The sequence below is a fragment of the Plasmodium inui genome (genome assembly GCF_000524495.1).
Source record: "Plasmodium inui San Antonio 1 unplaced genomic scaffold supercont1.9, whole genome shotgun sequence".
NCBI classification, from domain to species: domain Eukaryota; phylum Apicomplexa; class Aconoidasida; order Haemosporida; family Plasmodiidae; genus Plasmodium; species Plasmodium inui.
The window spans coordinates 314,546-327,722 of record NW_008481843.1 but is presented as its reverse complement, the minus strand read 5'-3'; the positions used below and the strand labels follow the sequence as shown (position 1 = coordinate 327,722).

The 13,177-nt window shown below is 30.8% G+C and overlaps 2 protein-coding genes across 2 annotated transcripts; one reads left to right on the top strand and one right to left on the bottom strand.

Moving 5' to 3' along the window:
* Nucleotides 1–5,661: 5,661 nt before the first annotated feature.
* C922_02549 (hypothetical protein) lies at nucleotides 5,662–6,440 on the bottom strand (the record flags this gene model as incomplete). Its single annotated transcript, XM_008818148.1, has 3 exons — nucleotides 5,662–5,768; nucleotides 5,903–6,073; nucleotides 6,233–6,440. The coding sequence occupies 3 exons, from the start codon at nucleotides 6,438–6,440 to the stop codon at nucleotides 5,662–5,664; spliced, it is 486 nt and encodes a 161-aa protein (XP_008816370.1).
* A 5,419-nt stretch (nucleotides 6,441–11,859) lies between these two features.
* C922_02548 (hypothetical protein) lies at nucleotides 11,860–12,897 on the top strand (the record flags this gene model as incomplete). The annotated part of the gene is made up of 1 exon (XM_008818147.1): nucleotides 11,860–12,897. The coding sequence occupies one exon, from the start codon at nucleotides 11,860–11,862 to the stop codon at nucleotides 12,895–12,897; it is 1,038 nt and encodes a 345-aa protein (XP_008816369.1).
* Between the last annotated feature and the right edge of the window lie 280 nt (nucleotides 12,898–13,177).

The window sequence follows — 13,177 nt, the reverse complement described above, 5'->3', positions numbered from 1 at the left end:
AATTATTTAATAAATTGGTCTAATTTGTCAGAGGTTACATCTTTAAAGAGGTCAAAATAAATCTATAGAAGCATAGTTTTTACATGTCTGCCTGTTTTTTTGGCTATAGAAGCGTAACTTCTCATTTCTTCATTATTTTCTACAAAGATACAAAACCTAACAGAATGTATAGATTATGATGAAACGTGTTAGGATAATAGCGCACAACTGGATTTAAAATGTATTGTATTATTTCACAGTTTTACAATATTGTTCTCCACTCACACACTACTACCTGCCATAAAGAAATGATTTTCTCTAAGTCTATGTTTTTTTTTTGAAATTATGTAAAAATTTCTCTTGTGATATATAGAAACCAAACGGGAGGATCCAAACTTATCTATGAGCTTATTTTTATATATATAGATAAAAATGTGTATGCATATTTAAGAAAAAGAATGGTCATTTTTTACACACATAGGAGGCTATATATTCTTTAAAGTAAAATGTACGTTTGATTATAAACGTGTGCTTTATTTTTCCGTCTATTTAATCTGCAGTTATATGGTCCTTTGAAGGTCATTAAAACTTCTGAAGTGAAGGAAAAATCAAATGAAAAAAGATGCTCATAAGATAAAAAAGGATGAATAGGCTTTTGCCTACATTTCATAAAAAATAGAGGGATAAGAAATCAATAAATTGTAAATGGATTGTCCCGTCATTCTTATTTACTAAAATTAGTGTTATCTTACAAAACAACAATAGATTATTAAAATCGTGAAGAAGGGGAAATGCAAAATAAACATTTGCTTTCCCCTATGAAATATGAGCGTAGTTTTGTCTTTTTTTTATAAAATATTTAAAAGTTTTAAGGATATGTCTTTTATATGAAAACACGAAAAAAAATGAATTAACAATTACATGTATAACCGAAATATTTTTAGCCTCCGATTGTGCGTCTTTTTATGCTTGCAATGATACACGTTAATTGACTTAACGCTACGATTTTATAGAAGGACATATACTAAAGTTTTCTTTTACGTTTCTTCATATGTTTGTATTAAAGTGTAAAGATAAATTATCAAATAGACACTTAGTTAATGCATTTTGTTTGTTGCAAAAGAAAACATGTAGAAGAAAAATAAATTAAGTTTCATGCTAAAATTATATGGTACACTAAAATTAGAAATAAAGCATTGTAGTTTAATCTAAACTGTTGTAAAATTCGGGGGTTCCAGTACGAGAGCTGTGCTTATCGTAAATAAGGTATTTTGACACGGAATGTCACACAAAGCTTAATTATTAGTATAGTTTGATAAAAGCCAAAAGTTTAAAATTTGTAATTTGGAAGATTTCCATCAATCATGGTTAAGAACATTGGAAATTAGCATTATGTATTTTCAAAAAAATAATACATTCAAAAGGATATAAAACATGCATATTCTTCATTTCATCATATATAATTATGTTCCAAACATGTAAGGACACAAAATTTCGTGTTAGGTTTTTCTTTTATGAATTGTCTATTAATGTTCCAATGGAATAAGGAATTTCCTTAAGTGAAAAATTATAAGTTAAAATACCCAATTTGTTTATGATGACACTAAGGACATTCACAGTGCCCAATGAATTTGATGTGTACTCACATATAATTTATGTTATGATGTGTTCACTTCATATAACTATTAAAACAAAAGACATGGTTCCATAAAAGGAATGATCTTATTATTCCAATAACACTTATTATATGTATGAAGTTGGGGTATGTTAATGTAAGTTCAACTTTACATATATTAAATGATGTATTTCATTAATTTATTTACTATGTTAAAGTTATGAAGTAATGACTTCCAGAAGTTTTCTTAAACATGTGAATTTTCAATCATATTTTGTTCATTATTCTAATAGTGCAATGGTTAATAATTAAAAAATGATTTATACAATTAATTATTGCACTACAAATATGCCGAAATTTTTATATTCGTTAAAGACTTTTAATATAATAATTAAAAGCCAAGGCAAAAAAATAATATTTAAACAAATAAATATGTATATAGCACATGTTACGAATTAAAAATACATAATATAATTTTATACAAATAATTAATATAAAATAAATATCTTTTATATTATTATGATAAAATTAATATGATAATAAAAATTAAATACGAGAATTATTAAAATAATATTAATTATTTATTTATAATTAATTTAATTTATTTATTATATAAAATATAATATAAATAGGACTTATATTATAAAAAAAAAATTAAGCATATAAACAAATTTATTTGTTCTATTTCTTTAAATTATATATAACTAAATTCTTTTTTCCTTTAATTTATTCTAATTAAGTTATAATTTTGATTTCATTATATTTGATTAATATTATTTATTAAAATAGTAATAGCACATATTTTTTTAGCATATTACTTCATATAACTCTTTAAGAATTACATTTTGTTTATTAAATTTTGTAAAGTGAAATATCAATCATTTATGAGTTTATTAAATGCTGACTTTTATACTGTTTTTTATTATTTAATTACCTTTATAATTGTGATATAATGCATAGTTTATGTATAATTGTTTTTATACCCTGTTCGTAACTCCAATGAGAGTCATAAGAGCATTAAGTTAAATTTATACTAAATAATAAGCTTCAAGTTCGTTAACGTATGTAGTGTGTAATAAGCAATAAAGTTTATTTTCATTTGTAGAATTCTGCCTAGTCATATAGTTTCATTTTTATTTCCATGTTAAATGTCCCATATTAGTTCACTGGGAGAATGGACATTTTGATACAGTATTTTAAAGCTTTTTTATGTGTTACCAATTCTTTAATATAAATAAGCGATATTAATTTGAAATAGATGTAAAAGGAAAAAGACGAATAACTTTGAAGACATCATTTCTTATTGCTTTCTATACAAAATGTATATTTAGTAAAATTGTTACTTAAAGAAAGACGTTTTGAACTATACAAATATTTAGACACATTCATATAACAGGGATTACCCCTAACACAAAGAGTTGCGCGTTAATGTTTTCATATTTATGCTTTTGTATAGTTTCATATAAAATTTATCTTTCCTTATGTGACCCTTCGACTAATAACAAAACATAACTATAATAAGAAAAACTTAATAACCCTTCTATTTTTAAATTTCCATATATTTATTAAGAACTTAACATGTTTTCTGTAGGAAGTTAAAATACGTTTTTCTTTGTTCATACAGAAGATAACCCCCCTTTCTTTTAAAAATATTTTCCATTGTGAAATGGTCTTTAAAAATAATGTAAACTACCGTTAAACAATAAAAATAGGCACATGAACATAAAAGATACATTCATTCCTATGAGGGGAACTCAATTAAGTTACCCCCCCCTGCTATTTAGCGAAATCCTTATTCACCTATTCAGATCTCAGTTGTCGCCCCATGTAAGCATCCTATGAGGACATTTACTTTTAAACATATGAATTCTTCAAAAAAAAGTAAAAATGTTCTTTCTTAAAAAAAGAAACTATGAAATGATAACACGCATAAACGCACAAGAATAGCATTAGTAAAAAAATTGTCTACATGTATAACGCTTTTAATTAACACCTGCAAACTATGAAACACCAATTGCACAGAGGCCAATGTCTAATAGTTAAGAGATGGAATGTCTGTGTTAAAATTCTTTGGATTCATATTTTTTATTCATTGTCTATTTTGACTTATGTAAAAAAATGAATGTAGAATCAAAAAACATTATATATAGAATTCATTTGCCACGTTCTCCGAGCATTATAAAGGAAGTCTTTGAAATTAGTCCAACTGAAAATATTCTTGGAGCATTAATCAAAGGTTATTCTTTCTTTTTGCTTAAACTATAATGTTAATATATACTTGTTCAGGACCCAGATCCATTGTTTCCTCTAAAGGATGATACATATTCTATTAAATTCATTTACGTAAAATATTGTCTATTTAATTTACATTAAATTTTGTTATGTTATACCATTGCATGAATAGCTGTTGAAGTCTTGAAAATTTTATATTTAGTTCCACCTTAATAAGATCGTGATAAATATCTTTTGTATAAAATTGTAATGCTCATCACAGGTAGAGTTAGAAAAACATGTAGCACTGTGTACATATACGAATTTTCCTTTTTTGAAAGATATTGTTATATTTCCCCAACAAGAAAAAACAAAAGAGTAAGACACGAGAGCTCTTTTGGTAAGTATATTTTTTCTGTTCATTAAGAACGTAAAACTTTTAGATTCTTGGGTGTGCAGAAAAATTTATGGGTAAAATTTAAACGAAATAATCTATTATAATTAGGAAAATACAATATACAATTTATTGCCAATGCAACAACTAGAAATATAAATTGCATAAATGTCATGTTCGCTTATTTCCAATGTTTAAAGACACATTTGTGTACTCGCATGATTAAGAATATTGGTCCTATTCTTTCATTTTTCACGGCATTTAGGGAAGGAACTGATTACTACCTCTGTACAATACTGAAGTATAAATGGCAAATAGGTGATATAACTTTATTTCGTCTTTTAATAATGTATTTATTTGCCTTAAGACCCCCACACTATTTCTAACTTATAAAACCCTGTTAAAAATGTACCTTTTCATTTAAATTTTGTGATTAATAGAATTTTACCTAATGCACTTTTTAGAAAATATAACATCTCAATGAAGGAGAGATAAAAAAGAAAATTTACAAGTTGTGTCACGTATATGAAATGGTAACATCGTATATTCTATATAACAGAATAGACATAAGATTTTTAAATGAAAACGAACCTATGGAGACAAATTCGCCACGTGAATTCCTCTATATAATTAGATTTTTAAAACGTACCCTAATAAAAAATTTTTATATGTAAAAAATGAGAAAGAGAAGGATAAAAATAATCACAAACATAACTTAAATCCTATTTTGAATACACAAAAGGAAAAATTTCACTTCCTAAAGATTAACATGTTTCAGATGTTTATTTGATGCTATCAAAACTAGAAAATAAGCGTTTCCAATTTTTTAAAAAGACTATACTGATATGTTGATATAGAACAGAAATTACAATATTATTCTTATTATTAGTTTCAGAAATTTGTACTAGGAGGAAATAAAGATAAATGTGAAGCACGTAGCATCTTATGTATAAACATCATTAAAAGAAAGAAACAAACGCACATGTAAATATATCATAAAATTGAATTTTCAAAACGTGTGCCAATTTTATCAAGACGAATTCATCTTAATATAATTTAAGAAAAAATTATGTTAAAAAAAGCGTATATTGGACGTTGTCTATTTTCATTTGTTGAATAGATGTTATTTAGTTCCTATGGCTTGATTCACAATTCTAAAAAGGAGAAAAATAAAAAAATATACATAATGCATTCAACATATTTACTGATTTTGTAGAATATAATCTTTTTTAGATTTATTTACCTCTAGGGATATTTTTCATCATTTTAGTCCAAAAAACTGTTATATACAAATTAAGGTGTGAAAAGAGACGCTCTTCCTCTGCTTTATTTCTTTATTTCACTCTTTTAATACCCTAAGTTGTTAAATAAAGGCATTTAGTTGTGCTTAGATGAAATGTTACAACTACATTGTACGTAAAACAAATATGTGAATACATATATAATGGACTTGCTTTTCCGTTTACTTGTATATAAAATCATCAAATGATATATCCTTGTTTTTATTGGCATTGAATTCTACATTTAAAAAGGCGTCTACTTCATCTTCTGTTAGCCTCACAGCGGTGCCTGTATTGGAATGAATTTTCTTTGTTTCCCTTTTCTTCAATTGCAAATGTAAGACATAACACGTTTGCAACGAAGGAGCTGCATTAAACCGCATTTATGTCTGTGGTCACAAATAGACACTCTTAGCCTCTTACCCAACGTCATCAACAAACTTTTTAGCTTCGCAATGGTAATCGTTTTAGCGTTTTCTCTTGTATGAGCTTGCAGTGACGTTAATAGCAATTTTCCAATATTTTCATCGTAGTAAAATTCTTGCATAATGGCGTAGAAATTATTTAAATTTAGGTTACCGTGTATCCTACATTCTACATTTTGTAAGAGAAAAAATAAATTACAACATTAATGTAATGTTAAACATTATAATGTACAGTATGAACTATTAAAAATACTTAAAAATTAAGAAAAATACATAAAAAAAGAGCAAACTGGGGAGGTAATAAAAATATAGGAAATGTTTGTTTCACCGTCCAATAAGGCCGCGGATTCGTCTTTGTTCAGGTATATGCCAATCGATTTTAGTAAATATATTAGCTCCTTCCCATTTAATCCATTTTTATTCTTATCAAATTCGTTAAATATGGACTCTATTTCGGACCTCTTAATGGTGAGATTAAAAAGGTAAAAATTTATGTGAGTGTAGACAGCGCATGAAGTAATTTTGGGTACTAACATAACAAAAAGTACAGGCATATGTGTAAGTATACATGTGTATCTTTTAAAGTTACCCTTTCTTTGGACAAAATGTACTTATTCATTTATGGTAGCTGGAGGTAAAAATTTTAATTTTAATAGAAAAGGCTTAACACCGCTGCGGCTTTTATAAAGATGCGTAAAAATAAACGCGGTTGTAAGAAATTAAATGATATTTTGAAGAAAAAATGGGTACACAACACAACTCCTTAAACAGAAATTATGTATTTCTTAACAATAAAAAATACAAAAGATGCTTTGCACAATTGTGTTGCCCTTTTCTGGTTTATTTTGAAGCGCACGTATTTGCGGGATAGTTGTAATAAGTGTGCACGGTGACAGCTTCAAAAGAAAAAAGTTAAAATAGCAAAAATGTTGAATCTTTTAAGTTAAGCTTTGGTTATGTATATATAAAAAATTGCGTACATATGTAAGCGAGTAATAGCCATTTGCCTGTTAACAATGTGAGTAATTCCTTTTACCAGCCATGGAAGTAATTTCGAGTGGCTGTTTCGGAAATTACGTGCAAATGGAGTTCATTGAACTATCATGAATTGTTCTCTTTTGCAAATATGAAATTGAGTATACAAATGCATAAAACTAGTATTCAACGCGACAAAAATATGTTCACATGTACGCAATATAAATTTATGTTTTCATCAAAGAGGTTGAATTGTGTGCATGCAGGCTTCTTCACTCTGACATTTTATGCAGTGTAATTTTTATAAATATTCGACAGGGGTGTACTTCGAAAAGGTGTTAATTTTTTAATTCATCATTAAATTGCAAATACTGTTGCGTTATTATTAAGAAAAAAAAAAAAAAAAAAAAAGAAAAAAATTCAAATTAGCTTTTTTGATATGTTCAGAGAGACACTTCTCATATGACTGAGAAAAAAATCGTTCGTTAACGTCTCGCACAAAAAATTCTGTATATACGAAAAAAATTATCCTTCGTTCGTGCATATTTCTCATAAGCTGAATAACGATTCGTAGTCATGCATATGAACTTTTTGATGGATACACATGTTTACGTGTACGTTATAAGTTTATATCGCTTTTGAGTGAACACAGGACTCCTGTTTTGTCTAGATTTTACCAAATGGGATGTACGAATTCAAAATGTGAAGAGTGGAAAAGAACAAACGGTTGTCTTAAATATGTTAAACACCTTCTTTTTATCTTTTAGAGATTGCTAAACATTGTAGTTTCTCCTTGGAAAAACTGCAAATGTTAATTATACTCAGTTTGGGTTTTTTTCTGAGAGCACAAAATAATTTGCCTTTTCAGCACGATGAACTGGAGCGTACGAACATATCTACACACCGCGTACCATACATCATCGTTTAAAATGCAGTTTTACTGTATTTTTACTGTATTTCTTAAAATGTTTTGTCTTTACACGTGAATGCATTCATGAACTACTTTAAGATGCGATGGGCGACGCTTTAAGCGATCTCACAGTTGTATTGCTCAGAGTTAAAAGAGCGATTTTGTTATGACTAAAAATGTGTTCGTTGAAACGAAGTAACATCGTGTTGTACCACTTTGTTCAAATATTTCTGAGTACACTAGGTGAAATTATACTTTTTGCTAAAATGAAAGAGGCAGGACTTCACTGTCTTCATTTTGTAAAAATCTATCAGTTACATTTCTTTTAAAATTTATGCTAAAAATGTGACAAAAAAAATTGCTACATTGTTAAAGGGGAAGATGTTACTTCGGGGGAACGATAAACCGCAGTATGTTGAGCTGAATTATTTTACTCGCCATTCAAGCAAAATGGGAGGATGTTGAATTGGGCAGTTTGCTCAAAAAACGTAGTTCTATACTCTTGCTTTGTGTACGCTAGACGACATGCTTAAAAAATATAATTTTGATGGTGTAACATTGCTCCCAATTTTGATACTATGAAACGCTTTCGTAAAATCTACCACTTGTGTTTTGGACAGGTTAATGAAGCTCTTTTCTTTCTGCGTCTTGTTTTTCTTTGTTGCAAAAATTTATTTGCCACTTTGTACTGCCGTTTCTTTTCACTTCTCCGCTCATGCAAAACTCGCTTAAATTAACAATGTGTTGATTGTTATCCATGATACCTTCGGTAAAAAAATAAAAAATGAAAACCATATAATGTCTGCTTTATCTGCAATTCCGCACAAGGGGGATGCGTTTTTATCCCCAACAGCAGATTCAGCGTTCTGCTTATCCAAGGAAATGAATAGGTAATATATGCACAAGAAAGGTATGTACATATGTATACGTGCACATGTGAACATGCGCACACTTTTGTTCCCCTTTTCACATACCAGAAATGCAGAAAGCCCAATAAATAGGTTGCTCGTTGCGATGCTATAATTGTCCATAAAATGATTTTCATCTATTTTTTTGTTGTACAAGGCGAAGGACGTGAGAAACTGGAAAATGAAAAAAAAGAGAAATCCCCAAATGCCTTTAATGCGCAAAATTCCAGATAGTATCCCCGCTGTGATGCCTACGTCGTTAAAAATATTGCCAAAGGGGAATAAAAACGAGGAGCACGTATACATATACACATGATTTTTTATGTATATGTGGGGGGGTCTCACGTTTCCACTTTCTACGCGATCTGCATATTTCCCCCTTACCTATGACTTGCTTACAATAAAAAAAAGCGTCATCCATTTCGTTCTGTGGAAGAAAAAACAAAATTGGGGTTCATATAAAAAAAGGTTTTTTTTCTTTGTCAAATGTGTATACACAGACGCATGAGTAGGGACTCAAAATTGAAACACGCCTGTTTGTACGCTGCGTGATAGGCATATATTTGCATTTTTCCTAATCAGTTCTGTTATTGCGAAAATGGGGAAAATCCATTTTGGTCAACCTTTGTCAATTTCTCGTGGAGCACCTTCCTAAATAATCTGCTGTCATTTTTTTCACTTGGTTTCGTCATCTTTAAAAAATGGTAAGCTTAAAAATGTTCAGCTAGTGGTGTTTTATTTAGTTTCATCCCCCCAGACACAGTTTCTTATCATTTTAAGAAAAAGAATGCGTGCGATTTGACAACCTTCAATTTACTACGCATTCGTAAGATTTTGGAAAAGGAGGCTTTAAAAAAGGTTATTCGTGTTAGAGAAGCATAATAGGGGAAAAAGAAGCAAAAAATAAAAAAAAAAAAAAAAAAAGGCCAGCTAAATCGTAACAAAATGGTAATGACAAGATGGGCTACTATGCATTTCGTTGGGTTCATTAATAATCCCAAATTTTTAAAGTGAAAAATAAAAGAAAAAAAAAAATCCTCAAAAATTTTTTTTACCTTTGAAGATAGAAAAAAAAACATTTGTGAGTGCCCCTGCTGTTTAGTTGAAAGGTGAAATTACTTCATCTTAGTGGTTCAGAAAAAGTAAGGCCTCGTCGCCACCATTGTCATAAAATTTATAAACAAACAATCCCCTATATATGTGATGCTGAATTTAGCGTAAGGGGGACAACCCATCCTCATAACTTCTGCCTCTGTGCAAAAAAAAAAAAGCCTTGTAGTCGGAAAAGTGATAGTTTCACATCTTACGAGTCATAATGAAGAAAATGAAAAATTTTATACTGACATGTAAAAAATGGAGGAAATTTTTTTTCCAAGTCTTTTCTAAAAGTTCAATCCATCCGTAAGTATTAAAACAGTGTACAATACGTCTTAAAAAAAAAAAGGGAAAAGGTCTGTAGCCATAATGTGTCCTAAGTCAAAGGCGCTTTGCGCGGCGTTCGATCTACTTAACAACTGCCGCTTGACAAGACGTTCAAAAAAAAAAAAAATCAAACCAAATTGCATCAAATCAGATAGCGAACAAATTTACTTTCATTCTAACCCCAAATTGAGAAAAAATGGAAAAATGCGCATTCTGCGTTGTGAACTGGCAATAAGGAGAAACCTACGTCATAATATAGTTTGTTTCACTCGTAAGTTGACCCTCATTTATGGAGGACAAATTAGTTTCTTTTTTCTTTTCTTTTTTTACACCCCTTGGTCAACATTTCGAAATAAATTCACGCATGAAATGAAAGTCTGAAACGAAAATTCCCTTTCCGTGTTTTTCACCATTTCAAAAAGAAAAGACGTTGATGTCATATTGAGATGTAAACATTTGAACTTTGGCATGACAAATGTTTCCAGCGCAATAGGAGGCCACACAACAAAGAGGACACCTGCCATTTCGTAATTTGTAGAAATAAGGTTGTTTCACATTATGTTTGTCTATTCCTTCGCCTTTTTCTTGTTAACATAATATAGTTCCGTTTCTTAAAATATTGCACGGAAAAAAAAGAGGCAAATTTTATGCACAACCGTAACTTTTTTAAAATTGTGCAAATAATTCTTACATCCGTGTTCTTTTTTGCGTAAGCTTAATTCTTTTATTTTATTCCCCTCACACCAATCCTCCATTTGTGCAACTACACACTTTTTTTCGTTACATATCTTGCATTTATTTTTTTTACCTGCAAACAAAATGAATAGCAAAATAAGGCCAATAGTGCCTCTCATCCCTTTCACCAAATGGCCTCAAGTAAATAAATCATTTTAACAAATGTTGTGAAAGTACAGGAATTCCAAACACAAGCGCATAACCGCAACATACGAAAATGAATTACACAAGGAGTGAGCCATTAAAAACATCCCCCTTAACGGGTATGCAAAAATGCGTTACAACGAGTTGCTACAAACGTTTTCTACTCGAATGTTACGCGAATGTTACACATACGTTGCGCATGCTGTGCAAATACTTCATATATGCCTATACACTGTCCCGATATAAATTGGCCCCCCTTCTTGCAAAGAAAAAAAGGGACGGTTTTTCACCCTCTCGATGTTTTCATAGAGTCACCAACGATGTGCTTTTATTGTCTTATCAGTACTTGTGACACCTGCGTGGCATCTTTTGAATGTTTACTGTGCATCCTCGCCTTCTAAAAAAAAAAAAAACACCTTTTTACGCTTTCTCAGGATTTAATAATGAAAAGGCAATTGCGGAAAACCCCAAGATCCACTCATCCATAAGGGAAAAGCAACTAAGTAAAGGAAAAAATTACCATTCATATATACGAAACCGAGTTTATGCGTGGTCCAGGCTGCGTGTAGCCCGTTTTTTTTTTTTTTTTTTGCGCATAATATATGTATATACAAATGAATGCACGCTTTTGAACGGGTGCATGGGTACTCCTACATGTGCGTGACCATGTAGGCACACAAAGGTATCCACATATACGTGCATACGAGGTGAAGGGAATTTCGACAAGGCTTCGCGCAGCGCCGAAAAAAGAAAAGAAATCCCTTTTTCTTCTTCATTTTAACTTGGTTTTTTTTTTTTTTTTGCACTTTTTTTTTCGTTCATTTTCTCCATGAATTTTCCCGCGTAGAAATTGCCCAGTTAATGCTTCACAAGAAAGACGACAATGTGGTGAAAAAAAATGTCAACTTCCTCCCGCCAGAAAAGAAAGAAGCGACCGAGGAGAAGGACAATATAGATCAAAGAAATAAATTTAGCATATCCAACGCATTGATAGCCGACAGTCTTAACCAAAAATTATTTGGCAATAGTTCTACATGGAACAGTAAGACCAAGACTGCACCTTGTAGCTACAAAAGCAAAAGTGGGGAAAAATTGTCTACATTAAGCAACTACAGAAATACATTTGCGCATAAAGAAAATTCGACCATTACTAATAAAGTGAATGAAAATGACAAGGGGAAACTGAACGACTTTCTGCGAATGAAAAGTTGTGCATATTCCTCAAAAAGTAATTTTTTTGCGCAAAAAAAGTTAAGTGATATATCCAAGAAAAGCGATTCTGCGGAGAGAATAGTTTCCTTGAATTTGCAAAAATCAGGGGAGGAAGTAGATGCCACCAGGAGGGGCATATCATTAATGCAAAGGTTAGGCGGTGGTCCTACAAACACGGACGCTGCTGACGAGAGTGGTGATGACCTGGACGATGGGAGTTATTGGAATCTTAATGAGGACATGAGAAATGGGGAGAATAGGGACAGTGATGACAACCGCACTGGTGACCACGAGGACAGTTGTCCCAGCTCTCACCCTGCAGACAATCGGGGCAATAAGCCCAAAAGGAACGAATTAAAAAAAAGCAAAAATGAATCCCCTACGTATAAGAATACACATTCTTACGGGTTCTTTAAAAGCCGAAAAAGTGCACCAAAGCTGTCACCAAGTGACGAGAACAAAACGAAAGACAAAAAAAGGAGAATTAATTCTTTTTTTAATTTTTTAAACCTAAAAAAAAGGTATAATAAAAGAAAAAGTGACCTTCAGGCCAAAAATGACAAAAGAAAGAAAAACACTTCGAAGGAGGATGAGGAAGAAATCAACTGCCTTAGTTCAGATAGAGAGAAGTCTTCAACTTCCCACCCAAATGAAAAAAACATAAAATCCTTTTTTTGCGTTAAGTGAAACATTTTTCTCTCCCACCCTTTTGGAGACTTGAAATAGGAGAGATCCGCCTATTCTGTACTTTAAGTGAGCGTTTGAGTTGGTTTTATTCTTTGTTTCCCCCTGGCGCCTCGGCGTCCATTTCGGTATACCACCCCCTGCGCGCGTCCATTTTGTCTACCCATTTGTTAGAAAAAATTTGCCCCTTTTTTTAGCCATTTTTACAATACCATTTTTTTTAGCCATTTTTACAATACCATTTTTTTTAGCCATTTTTACAATACCATTTTTTTTAGCCATT